General features: G+C 41.7%; 1 protein-coding gene across 1 annotated transcript; it reads right to left on the bottom strand.

Annotated features, from left to right (window-relative positions):
- Nucleotides 1-2,032: 2,032 nt before the first annotated feature.
- Nucleotides 2,033-12,271, bottom strand: LOC132156699 (eukaryotic translation initiation factor 2-alpha kinase-like). The gene is made up of 8 exons (XM_059565664.1): nucleotides 12,090-12,271; nucleotides 11,780-11,902; nucleotides 11,615-11,704; nucleotides 10,557-10,740; nucleotides 10,340-10,477; nucleotides 3,825-3,926; nucleotides 3,672-3,734; nucleotides 2,033-3,595 (listed from the first exon to the last, which is right to left on the bottom strand). The coding sequence occupies exons 1-8, from the start codon at nucleotides 12,254-12,256 to the stop codon at nucleotides 3,470-3,472; spliced, it is 993 nt and encodes a 330-aa protein (XP_059421647.1). The 5' UTR covers nucleotides 12,257-12,271; the 3' UTR covers nucleotides 2,033-3,469.
- Between the last annotated feature and the right edge of the window lie 37 nt (nucleotides 12,272-12,308).

The following is a 12,308-nucleotide window of genomic DNA, read 5'->3' as shown; positions in this document are numbered from 1 at the left end:
CTGATTACGAGCACACCTGATGCGCATTCATGGAACTATTTAAGCAGCAGTTTCAAACGCTCTCATTGAAATCTTGTTGTTTCCCTGGCTGACATCTCTGATTGTTTAATTTTTCACCATTGTATTTCTGTGTTATGGCCCTACACTGTTTCTATCATTTTGAATTAATCGCTGTCTGCCTTTTTAGACCCTCTGCTTTGTTTTTGGATTGTTGTTACTCCTTTTATTGTGCTCATATATTCACAGAGCACACATAGGCTACTGTCTAAAATACTGTTATAATGTTTGTAGGCTATTATAAATAGATCACCTACGCAATACGCAATGCATATACTGTACAGTCGTGGCCAAAAGTTTTGAGAATTACATAAATATTGGAAATTGGAAAAGTTGCTGCTTAAGTTTTATAATAGCAATTTATAAAAGGACCTGCTGAGATCATTTCAGTAAACGTCTTGTTAACTCAGGTGAGAATGTTGACGAGCACAAGGCTGGAGATCATTATGTCAGGCTGATTGGGTTAGAATGGCAGACTTGACATGTTAAAAGGAGGGTGATGCTTGAAATCATTGTTCTTCCATTGTTAACCATGGTGACCTGCAAAGAAACGCGTGCAGCCATCATTGCGTTGCATAAAAATGGCTTCACAGTCAAGGATATTGTGGCTACTAAGATTGCACCTAAATCAACAATTTATAGGATCATCAAGAACTTCAAGGAAAGAGGTTCAATTCTTGTAAAGAAGGCTTCAGGGCGTCCAAGAAAGTCCAGCAAGCGCCAGGATTGGTACCAGGAGGGTACCAAAACACCCTCCAACAGCAACTTCTTCCAACAATCCAACAACAGTTTGGTGAAGAACAATGCATTTTCCAGCACGATGGAGCACAGTGCCATAAGGCAAAAGTGATAACTAAGTGGCTCGGGGACCAGGATGTTGAAATTTTGGGTCCATGGCCTGGAAACTCCCCAGATCTTAATCCCATTGAGAACTTGTGGTCAATCCTCAAGAGGCGGGTGGACAAACAAAAACCCACTAATTCTGACAAACTCCAAGAAGTGATTATGAAAGAATGGGTTGCTATCAGTCAGGATTTGGCCCAGAAGTTGATTGAGAGCATGCCCAGTCGAATTGCAGAGGTTCTGAAAAAGAAGGGCCAACACTGCAAATACTGACTCTTTGCATAAATGTCATGTAATTGTCGATAAAAGCATTTGAAACGTATGAAGTACTTGTAATTATATTTCAGTACATCACAGAAACAACTGAAACAAAGATCTAAAAGCAGTTTAGCAGCAAACTTTTTGAAAACTAAAATCTTGGACGCCCTGAAGCCTTCTTTACAAGAATTGAACCTCTTTCCTTGAAGTTCTTGATGATCCTATAAATTGTTGATTTAGGTGCAATCTTAGTAGCCACTGGTGGCTTGCCTGTGAAGCCATTTTTATGCAACGCAATGATGGCTGCACACGTTTCTTTGCAGGTCACCATGGTTAACAATGGAAGAACAATGATTTCAAGCATCACCCTCCTTTTAACATGTCAAGTCTGCCATTCTAACCCAATCAGCCTAACATAATGATCTCCAGCCTTGTGCTCGTCAACATTCCCACCTGAGTTAACAAATCGATTACTGAAATGATCTCAGCAGGCAATGAAATGCAGTGGAAAGGTTTTTTGGGGATTAAGTTAATTTTCATGGCAAAGAAGGACTATGCAATTCATCTGATCACTCTTCATAACATTCTGGAGTATATGCAAATTGCTATTATAAAAACTTAAACAACTTTTCCAATTTCCAATATTTATGTAATTCTCAAAACTTTTGGCCACGACTGTATGTGTGTCTAAAGACTTCAGGTAAATAGGACACCAGGCTTCTTCCAGCTCTTCACTTCAAGATTTAAATAGTCACCCAGAGATACCATCTGGCCCAGAAGCCTGGCTGGAACAGACATGCATAACGCATAACCTTTGCTAAGGTTACACCTGTCATTTACCTGTTAAAAGGTGGTCTTGAAGCAGGAGACTAAGTGATGATTGTAAAAAGGAGCAGAGTTTATTGAATAATCTTAGTTGCATGTCTCAATCCTTAGACTTCGTCTGATGAACACAAGTCAAACAAGTAGCATTACATCAAACTGCTTCACAACAATATTCCATAAACCTTGAGATTTTCACTTACCTCTTAATCATAAAGACAAACAGCCATTTAAAAGTACAGTCATAAGATTAAACAACAATGAAAACAGTAATATAAAAAAACAATATAAATATAGCTGCAAGCAGCAATTATGGGGCCAAGCACTACAGAAGCAAGCTTCAGACCAACTGTGGGAATGAGTCATTGAGTCAAAACCATTTTAAGATTATTTTAGTCAAAATGGCTGAAAAATCATAAATACAACCACTAATAATATTAATTATTGGCTTATCACTTTTGACCAATAGGTGGCGATGAATATATTCAGAAGATATAAATAAAAATGTTTATTTATTTTATCTCCTGACCACTAGGTGGCACTGTGCTGAAACACTGCAGGTAGCCTCAGGTCATGCTTGTTATAACACACACCAAGTTTGGTCTAAATGCAATAAACTGTGATAAACAGTTGCGGAGATATAGCCTCATATCCGTTTCTGCATGCTTTTTTGGTGAAAATCAGACAAACCGTCTAGGACAAGTTCGAAAAAGTAGGTTTTACAAACAATTAAAAACAGCGAAAAAAACTAAACCTTACACTTTTTTAATTTTGGGGTCCATTCGACTTGGCATGAGCCAAGGAATCAGAGGAAAAAAGAAAATTCCTTCTGTGCCTTACATTTAAGTCATTAGCATATACATGAGTGAAACTTTGAACAAGTGGTGGCGCTAGAGAGTTTGAGTTAGAGACTCCAAATTTGCTATGGTGACTTTTCTCACTATCCTCTATCAGTGTGCCAAATATCACAACTTTCCCACAAGCTGTTCTATGGGCTGCCATAGACACAATGGAGGAACAAGCGGAAGAATAATAATGCTAACGGATACAATAGGTGCCTTTGCACCTTCGTGATTACATAATTAATCAGTTAATAAATCAATGAGTATTGAGTAAATGACTGCAAATTATTATATGATTAAATGAATAAAATGATTACGAATAAATTAATATAAGAGAAAGAATGTAAAACAAAACAAATGTATGGTTGCTCTCTTGAAGCAAAAACACACAGACTGCGTTTGAGGATCCTTAGATCCTTCAGAAGTTATTCTCATACTTTGTTTAGAAAAAACACTCCCCAAAGTTCACATATCACGAGTTTATATTATCACCTTAATCATAGATCATTAAATAATTAATCATTAAATCATGAACAAATCCATGAAATCATCGAAATGTTGTTACCTGTCAGTTGTACTCTGTGTGTAAATTCATTATTTTGAAAGGACATAATCAACTGCTGAGACAGTTTCAATGCACAAAAACCTCAGATAGTTTTCTGGCTTAAAAGATTCTGATCCAGAGAGAAAAACTTCTTCAGTGTTTCTTTTATGTCTTTTGCATGTGGTCTGTGCTCTGGTGAATACGACAGCATCTTCATGATGAATTTACTCTGAAAACAACAACAAAGTTATAGGCTAAACTCAGTCGAATCAATATTTATCTGAAGGTCAAATCAAGTTCCTTACCTCAGTCAAATAACTCTGGCTGAAACCTTTTGGAAACCTTTGATTTTTCAGGTCTTCCCACAGCTGCAGTGGCAAGACAGAGTGAATTTATTAAACATACATTTGTTTGTAAATATCTGTATAGACTTATGACTATCATCAAATTCTACTGACCTTTTCTTTTTCCATAACAGTAGATATTTTCCAGAGCATCTCAAACCAAATGAGTCCAAGGGGAAAAATGTCTGTTTTTTCATCATAAGTCCTCTTATTTTCCTGAAGTAAACAATGTTATTTATTTTATTAGTATTTATTTATTTTCTCATTTATTCATCCATTCAATGTTTTGCAAATACAATACACAAAATACATTTTTAAAAATATAACTGTAAAGTCTAAAATAGTAAATGTGGTTCTTCGTTATTTATGAGCTATAAAGGACCCTAAGCTGTAAAGCAATAAAACGTCTCTAGGTTACGTATGTAACCCTAGTTCCTCGAGGGAACAAGACGCTGCGTCGAAACGCTTTGGGGAACGCGTTTAGCGTGAGTGACTCTGAATATGATATCTAATCTGTCTTATAGAAAAGCGTGACGTCACAGGCGGGGTGACGTAAGCGACCAGGAAGATATAAAGGCATGAGCCGCGCAGCTGGCTTCAGCTTCGAGTACCAGCAAGCGGCGGCAGGGGTGCCGGGGGTATGGCCTCGAGATGCAGCGTCTCGTCCCCTTTGAGGAACTAGGGTTACATACGTAACCCAGAGACGTTCCTCTTCAGGAACTCGAGCTGCGTCGAAACGCTTTGGGGAACGAGTACCAACGCTGCCAGACTACCAAACCCCTTTCTAGTGTGTATCCAAAGAGCACAGCTTAGGATGAGGGGACTGAAGTGCCTGGAGTGACTGGCATGTTTAAGCCATAGAATCTTGCAAAAGTAGAAGGCGTGGACCACCCCGCAGCATTGCAGATGTCCAGCATGGACGCATCTGCTAGAAAGGCCTTGGAGGCCGCCATACCCCATGTAGAGTGAGCCTTGGCTCCCGACAGCGGGGGACGACCAGAGGACTCAAAGTGGCGTTGATAGTCTCAACTATCCAACGACTAATAGTCTGCTTAGAAGCAGGAAACCCCATCTTGGGGGGACCGCAGCATGCAAGCAATTGGTCCATTTTTCTCCACAGGGCAGCTCTGTGGGCGCATGCATCCAGCGCTTGAGCTGGACACACACGATTTAGCTTCTCTTGGTCGGGCTCCCGAAAGGGAGGAGGACAGAAGGCCTGCAGCACTACAGGTTGTGGTGTGATAGAGGGCACCTTAGGAAAATATCCCGCTCGAGGGTATATGAACACTTTGGTCATGCCAGGTGCAAAATCAAGATAGGTAGGGGCCACTGAGAGGGCCTGTAAATCTCCTACTCTCTTCAGAGAGGTAATGGCCAACAGAAAGGCGGTTTTAAGAGTCAGATGTCTGTCTGAGATATCTTGAATTGGTTTGAATGGAGATTTGCAAAGAGCCTCTAACACCACACCCAAGTCCCAGGGGGGAACACGGACCGTACTGGAGGTCTCAGCCTCAGCGCACCGCAGAGGAAACATGTAATTAAGGGGTGTCTTCCCGAAGACTGGCCATCGAGAAGGTCGTGGTAGGCCGCAATGGCCGCCACGTAAACCTTCAGCGTGGAGTGGTTCAACCCTGCAGAGAGCCTGGCCTGTAGAAACTCCAGAACTGTACCAACTGGGCAGTTTGCTGGGTCTAGCTGGCGGTCTCTGCACCATGAGGTGAAGAGTTTCCACCTCAGGGCGTACAGGTTCCTCGTTGAGGGAGCTCTGGATTGGAGGAGGGTCTCAACAACCTCAGTTGAGAGCAGAGATGGGACCAAGTCACACATGTGCAAGTCTCAAGTAAGTATCAAGTCTTAACCTTCAAGTCTCAAGTAAGTCCCAAGTATTTTTTTCTTGGGCAAGTCAAGTCAAGTCAAGTCACAAGTTATGTCAAGTCAAGTCAAGTCAAGTCACAAGTTATGTCAAGTCAAGTCAAGTCAAGTCACAAGTTATGTCAAGTCAAGTCAAGTCCTGTAGTAAGTCAAGTCAAGTCCAAGTCAAGTCACCTTATTATTGTAATTTTACCTGCAGAATCTGATCTTAATAAAGTTAAAAGACAAGATATAAGTAACTGTCAGTAAATTAAAATAATTTGGATTTGCATTGTAAATACTCATGTTCAGTAAAATACATCATGGAATCAAACAAAATCGTAACTTCATAAAATTATTTATTTTTCACTTCTGCCAACAGTGTTTGAAATGTTTTACATTTTCAACATTGAGTCCACAAAACAAATAATAGCTAAACATCCAACAGACTCATTGCCAAATTGCCAAAGCATTTAGATACAGAATAAAATATAAAATATGATTACAATAAAATACAATACAATAAAAATAGCAACAGCAGATACTATTTCTAATATTAATAATAGTAATTATATACAATTAAAAATATCAAATAAAACAGTTGAATACAATAAAATATCCCTTTCGTATGGTGTGTATGATGTATAAATATTTAGCAGCTATTGTGACTGCCGTCTCATTCTCTCCAAGTATATAGAGTAGTTTCTCTGAGTCATTTAGAGACAAGAATGAACGATTCAAAGCTTCAAACTGTGGGAAGAATGTTTCTCTTGTAGTGCTGTATTTGGGACAGACAAGAAGGAAGTGTTTCTCATCCTCTGTTTGATTCAGCTCACAGTGTTTGCACAGTCTCTCTTCTCTCGGTAGCCAGGATCTTTTATGTCTACCAATCTCTATTTCCAAATCATGATCATGGAGTCGATATTTTGAAAGGATGTGTCTTTCTTTTAATTGCTTGAGTGATAAGTAATTTGCCAATTTTGTGGTTCTGTTTAGGGCCGAATAACACTGGAGTTTGGTTTGGAGCTCAAATTCATTTTTTCATTTTTCATCATAATTATAATTCAGATTTTTGTCAATTGGTTTCTGAATGTTGGGGTTGTGATTGGAGTCAGACTCAGTTTGGGTTTCCTTCATCAGGTGAAGCACGAGTGCGTTTTTCTCTCGCTCTCTCTCTCTCTCACACACACACACACACACACACTCTCTCTCTCTCAGAGTATATCCGTAAGTCATTACCTCTATTACAAGGTATTGCACTTGCAAAATATAAGATTCGAGAGAGTCTTGTCTGCAAGCCGAGCACGATGTGGCCTATCCCACCATGTATGCGCCACCGGTATGCGCGCTCATAATGGAAGCAACGCAGTCGCGACGCACACGCGGTGCGACATGCTCGTTTTTTCCAATCGCGTCCGCACCACGTCGAGTTAAAAACATCTCAACTCAGAGAGCCACAAGCGCACCGCTGGTCATGTGACAAGAACCAACCAATCAGCTTCATCTTTTCCCGTAACAACGTTGAAAGCTCAGCCAAGATGAAGGAACAGCTGATCATAGCTGTATATGGATTGCCATTTTTAAATAAATTTAGTAGCAGAGTTACTGCAAGCGATTTTTAGTGCTGCAAATCCATTTATCCTTTGCTGAAATTCCCGCGTCTTCATGGAGAGAGCGCGTCATGGTTGCTTAGCAACGGCAGACGCCTCAGGGGCGCAACTGCCCGAGCGATTTGGAAATCGGCGCGAATTATTGACGACAAAAGCGATGACCCTCGGTACCCTCAAGCTGAGATGTTGATGTGATTTGATATCTGATCTAAGTGGGCGTGGTGTGCGTAAGGTAGAGAGGGCATGACTGATGATAGTGTCCTGGTCCAGTCATGACAACGCCATCAGCCTGCGCTCCAGCTGAGTAATCAATTTTATTTTTAAAAATAATTTATATATTTTATATTCAAACTGAAAACATGATGTGATTAACACTCAAGTCATTCAAGTCATCCTGTCTCAAGTCAAGTCAAGTCCCGAGTCTTTAACTTCCAAGTCCGAGTCAAGTCTCAAGTATTTTATTTTTTGTCAAGTCAAGTCACAAGTCCTAAAAATAGCGACTCGAGTCGCCTCGAGTCCAAGTCACAAGTCCCCATGTCTGGTTGAGAGACCAGCTGCTAACAGTTGTGCCCCCTCAGGGGCCACACCCACAGCTCCCACAACTCCGGGCGAGGGTGAACTATCGTACCCTGCGCCTGTGAGAGTAGGTCTGTCCTGATCGGTATCTCCCATGGAGAGCCGTCGAGGAGCGAGACCAGATCTGCGAACCATACTCGGCCCGGCCAGAACGGGGCTACTAACAACAGACGGACCCCGTCCCGGCGTACTCTCGCCAGAACTCCAGGAGCAGAGCAATAGGGGGAAAGGCATACAGACGAAGCCTCGGCCAGGTCTGTACCATAGCGTCCAGTCCCAGAGGAGCTGGATGAACTAGAGAGAACCAAAGGGGACATTGTGATGTCTCTTGAGTCGCAAATAGGTCTACTTGAGCCCCTGCCAAATACTCTCCATATCTGCTTCACCACCTCTGGGTGAAGTCTCCATCCCTCGGGCCTCTGCCCCTGCCTCGACAGTATGTCTGCTCCCATATTTAGTTTCCCAGGAATATATACTGCTCTTAATGAGAGGAGTTTGCTCTGGGACCACACCAGGGTCTGGTGCGCCAGCTTGTACAAAGGGCGCGAACGCAGACCTCCCTGGTGGTTGATGTAAGAGACCACCGATGTGTTGTCGGTGCGCACCAACACATGGTGACCCCTTAAGTCTGGGAGGAAGTGCTTCAGTGCACAATAAACTGCTAGCATTTCTAGACGATTGATATGCCATGAAGATGGCGACCGCTCCACAGACCACGGGCAGGGTGGCCACTCATGACTGCACCCCAGCCGGTGAGAGATGCGTCGCTCGCTAGTATTACACGGCGACAAGGAGCTCCCAGCACCGGGCCCTGATTCAAGAACCAAGGTTTCTTCCACATGTCTAAGGCACGGAGGCTGCGCCGCATGACCTTGATAGTGCGAAGTAAATTGCCCCTCGGGGAAAATCCCTTGGTCTTGAGCCACAACTGTAGGGGTCTCATGTACAGCAGGCAAAGAGGTATCACGTTGGACGCAGCAATCTCTGAAATTGTTTGACAGTAAGTGACTGGCCTTCTCTGACTCTCTCGACTGAGATGAGGATCGACTCGATACGAGCAGGGGACAATCGTGCCTGCATCGCGGTCGAATCCCATACTACGCCTAGACAGGTGGTTTTCTGAACCGGAGAAAGTACACTCTTCTTGGCGTTCAGTCTCAAACCCAGCTCCCCCATATGTGCGAGAACGTCATCTCGATGCCGAGCCGCAACCTGCTCTGACTGAGCTCCGCCCAGCAGCCCCTCCAGTATATATAATTTCTCAGAGTGAGATAAGTGTCATTATATTCCTCAGAATTTAATGCAAACAAACAATCAGACGAGTAAACACGGTCTGCCTTGTTGGTATAATTCATATCTAACTTCTCATAGTCAGATAGATCTGAATTTAATTCCTCAGAATTAATGCAGTTAACCAATCAGACGAGTAAAGACGGTCTGGTTTTGCTAAGATTTACATCAAAACTGAAAATGATGTAGTACACGCGTTGCCTCGGCAACACGCGAGACGCTTAGTCACACAAACAATATTAATCTCCTCGGAGATAAGTCGCTGCAGCTGCGAGTTCACAGAGGGAAGGGAACCGCTTCGCGTGCTTCCGAACCTCGAGAATGAACTCTAAATCTAAGGAATACGGGTGGAGATAGGCAGAGCCGTCTTCGCCCCGTCCTTAGATATGCGAGAAGCACAGTCAGCCCCCTTATTTTATTTTTTTTTTCTCAAGAGCTGACTGCGTGAGCTGCGCTCCTCATTAATGCTGCTCGTTATACAGTAAGGCATAATATGTTTGTGAAACTGATGCTTGTGTAACTGTTTGTCTGTGCAACTGATGTTTATGCAGCTTATGTTTGTGCAAATGCGAGCTCATCGACGCCCTCCGTTTCAATCTCCTCGGAGAAAAAAAGGCGGTGTGTCACGGCCGTCACTTGGGGGGGAAGGACCGCAACACTCGGGCTTCCGCACCCGGAGATCGGGCTGATCTGGCGGGTGAGGTAGGAGACAGGGATGCGCCCGTCTCCATACCCTCCAGCAGATCTCATCTGCGAACCCAGCGAGTGCAGGCGCCGCTCCGCCTCGGCGAAAGCGGGACCGAAACCGCGAGGAACGCTGGCGAAGACTCCCCCTCGAGAGAGTCCTCCGGGATCGAAGCGTCCACACTGGCTTGTACCAGTGCAGGCAGTCGGCAACAGCGTGCCTCAATCCCAGGCAGACTGCGCACAGACCATGTATTCCCACTCGTAATGAACACACAATCTGAAACACGATCTGGATTCGCCTTTCAGATGTCTTGTCTTAACTTTGCTCTTTGACTATTGCTTACTCTTTGAGGAGCTAATAGTGACAAACAACAATAAATAAGACTGACAAGACAGAATGACATGCACACACAGAGTGCTTGCTGAAATACGCGAAGCTGAAGCCAGCTGCGCGGCTCGTGCCTTTATAGCTTCCTGGCCGCTTACGTCACCCCGCCTGTGACGTAACTCACTTCTATAAGACAGATTAGATATCATATTCAGAGTCGCTCACGCTAAACGCGTTCCCCAAAGCGTTTCGACGCAGCTCGAGTTCCTGAAGAGGAACTGCATTACCTGTTCAGGACTCATGTAAGTTGGTGTTCCTCTGTTTGACCTCTCTATAGGGTCACCATTCTGATTGGTCTGAGCTTCCACCAGCCCAAAGTCTCCGATCTTCACTTTGCCTTCAGCTCCAAACAGTATGTTATCAGGCTAAAAGGAGAGAACACATGGATAAAAATCCCGAAAAAGGCAAAACCATTCTTCCAGTAAATAAAATTAAATACAGCACCTTTAAGTCTCTGTGGATGAGATTGTTTGCATGGATGAATTCCACTCCAGTGATAATTTCATAAAATATTTTATGGATTTCCTCCGTGTTTCTCTGTTTTTTCAGATAATTTCTCGCCTTAATCCAATCAGTCAGTGTTCCTCCCTCGCAGAACTCCATCTGAATAAACAAATATGTCCCGCTGCTGAAATGAGAACGAAAGAAAGAACAGGCATGACCCATGAATTAATATTTAACATTGTAAGGTATTGTCTTAAAAGATACACATTTTAATTTTTTTAACAAGTTGCACCAAATCATTCATAATTTATTTTTAAATAGTGATATTCCACTGTTTTATCTGGGCCTTAACATTAAATAAGGTTATATTGTAATCAAACCATCTGCAACTTTGAGGCACATTACAGTATATTTTAGTTGTAATTGTATATACGTCTTAGATTTATGCGACAAAAATATTGCATCTTTGATCAATAATTTAAATATTGCTCTTTGCTGTGAATATATGCACGAGTGACAGCATTTACTCAGGGTTTGTGTCTGGTTTAACTGTTAAAACTGCTTCACTCTTCAATAACAGCCTATTTCATCGCACTATGACAGATTCATAAACCAAATCTTGCCACTCTGTTCAGAACAGACACAAAATTAACAGGGATCTTTTTCAAAATAAATCTCAACTTGTTTCTAATATTGTTATTCTTTAAAGGGTAATGCAGAGAAGAAGTTAGGTTTTTCAACAGATGGCCTTTTTGGACAGATTTGAAAGTTACAGTAAAATGAAATCAGTTATTTTAAAACATCAACGAAAATGCAGGTAATGTGTCATAAATTTAAATCAACAGATAAACAGTCTAAACTGTTATTTCTGTTGCATCCTGAGGGCTCAGCAGCAGCAGATGCAGATCTAAGAACAGACCCAGTTACATGCATTTAGTAGATACTTTTATCCAAAAAAGAATTAAAGTGCATTCTGGGAATCATACTCCTGACCAGTTTACCTTAGTTTACGCTATAAAGACTAATCAAGTGTCTCATAAGAAGACTGCTGAACATACTCTGTCACACCCAGACTTTCCACTCCTGATGTGTCCTTGTCATCATCATCATCCTCATAGGTCTCTACATCTGATGAAGAACCTGGTGTACTGAACATAAAATGCATAAACGTGACTATTGAGAAGCATTGAATGTTTTATCAAAAGTGCAGGAGACTTGCTTACTTGGACTCTTGGTTTTTTTCTTGGTTTGACGTCCAGTCGTCAGAACTTGGCCAGCATGTGATGTAACGCACTATGTTTGTGTGCTCTAGTCGAGCCAATGCCTTCACCTCAGATTCAGCTCTCCTGTTTTCAAAATCAATAAATGAATAAAAATAAATTAATTAAAGGTAATGAATTAATATATAAAGAAATGCATGAAATAAATAAGGAATGAACGAACAAATAAATAAAATAAAATAATGAATAAATGAAATCAATACAAATGATGAATGAATCAGTACAATGAATGAATTAATAAATTATGACTTACCCAGTTAAGATGACCCTCTTTACAGCATAGATCTTTTCATCATATATATGTTTTACTTTATAAACGCAGCCAAAGGCTCCTTGACCAAGTTTTGCGATCACATCAAAACTATCAGACAATCTATAGAAGATAAAAATATCAAAAAGCAATATACAGCAGAAAATCATTATGCATTATCCTATAACAAAACATTCATTTAAACCATTTCTCGGTTTGAAT

The sequence above is a fragment of the Carassius carassius genome, chromosome 14 (genome assembly GCF_963082965.1).
Source record: "Carassius carassius chromosome 14, fCarCar2.1, whole genome shotgun sequence".
NCBI classification, from domain to species: Eukaryota; Metazoa; Chordata; class Actinopteri; order Cypriniformes; family Cyprinidae; genus Carassius; species Carassius carassius.
Note: the sequence above shows the minus strand (reverse complement) of the source record. Positions and strands in the feature narration are given on the sequence as shown.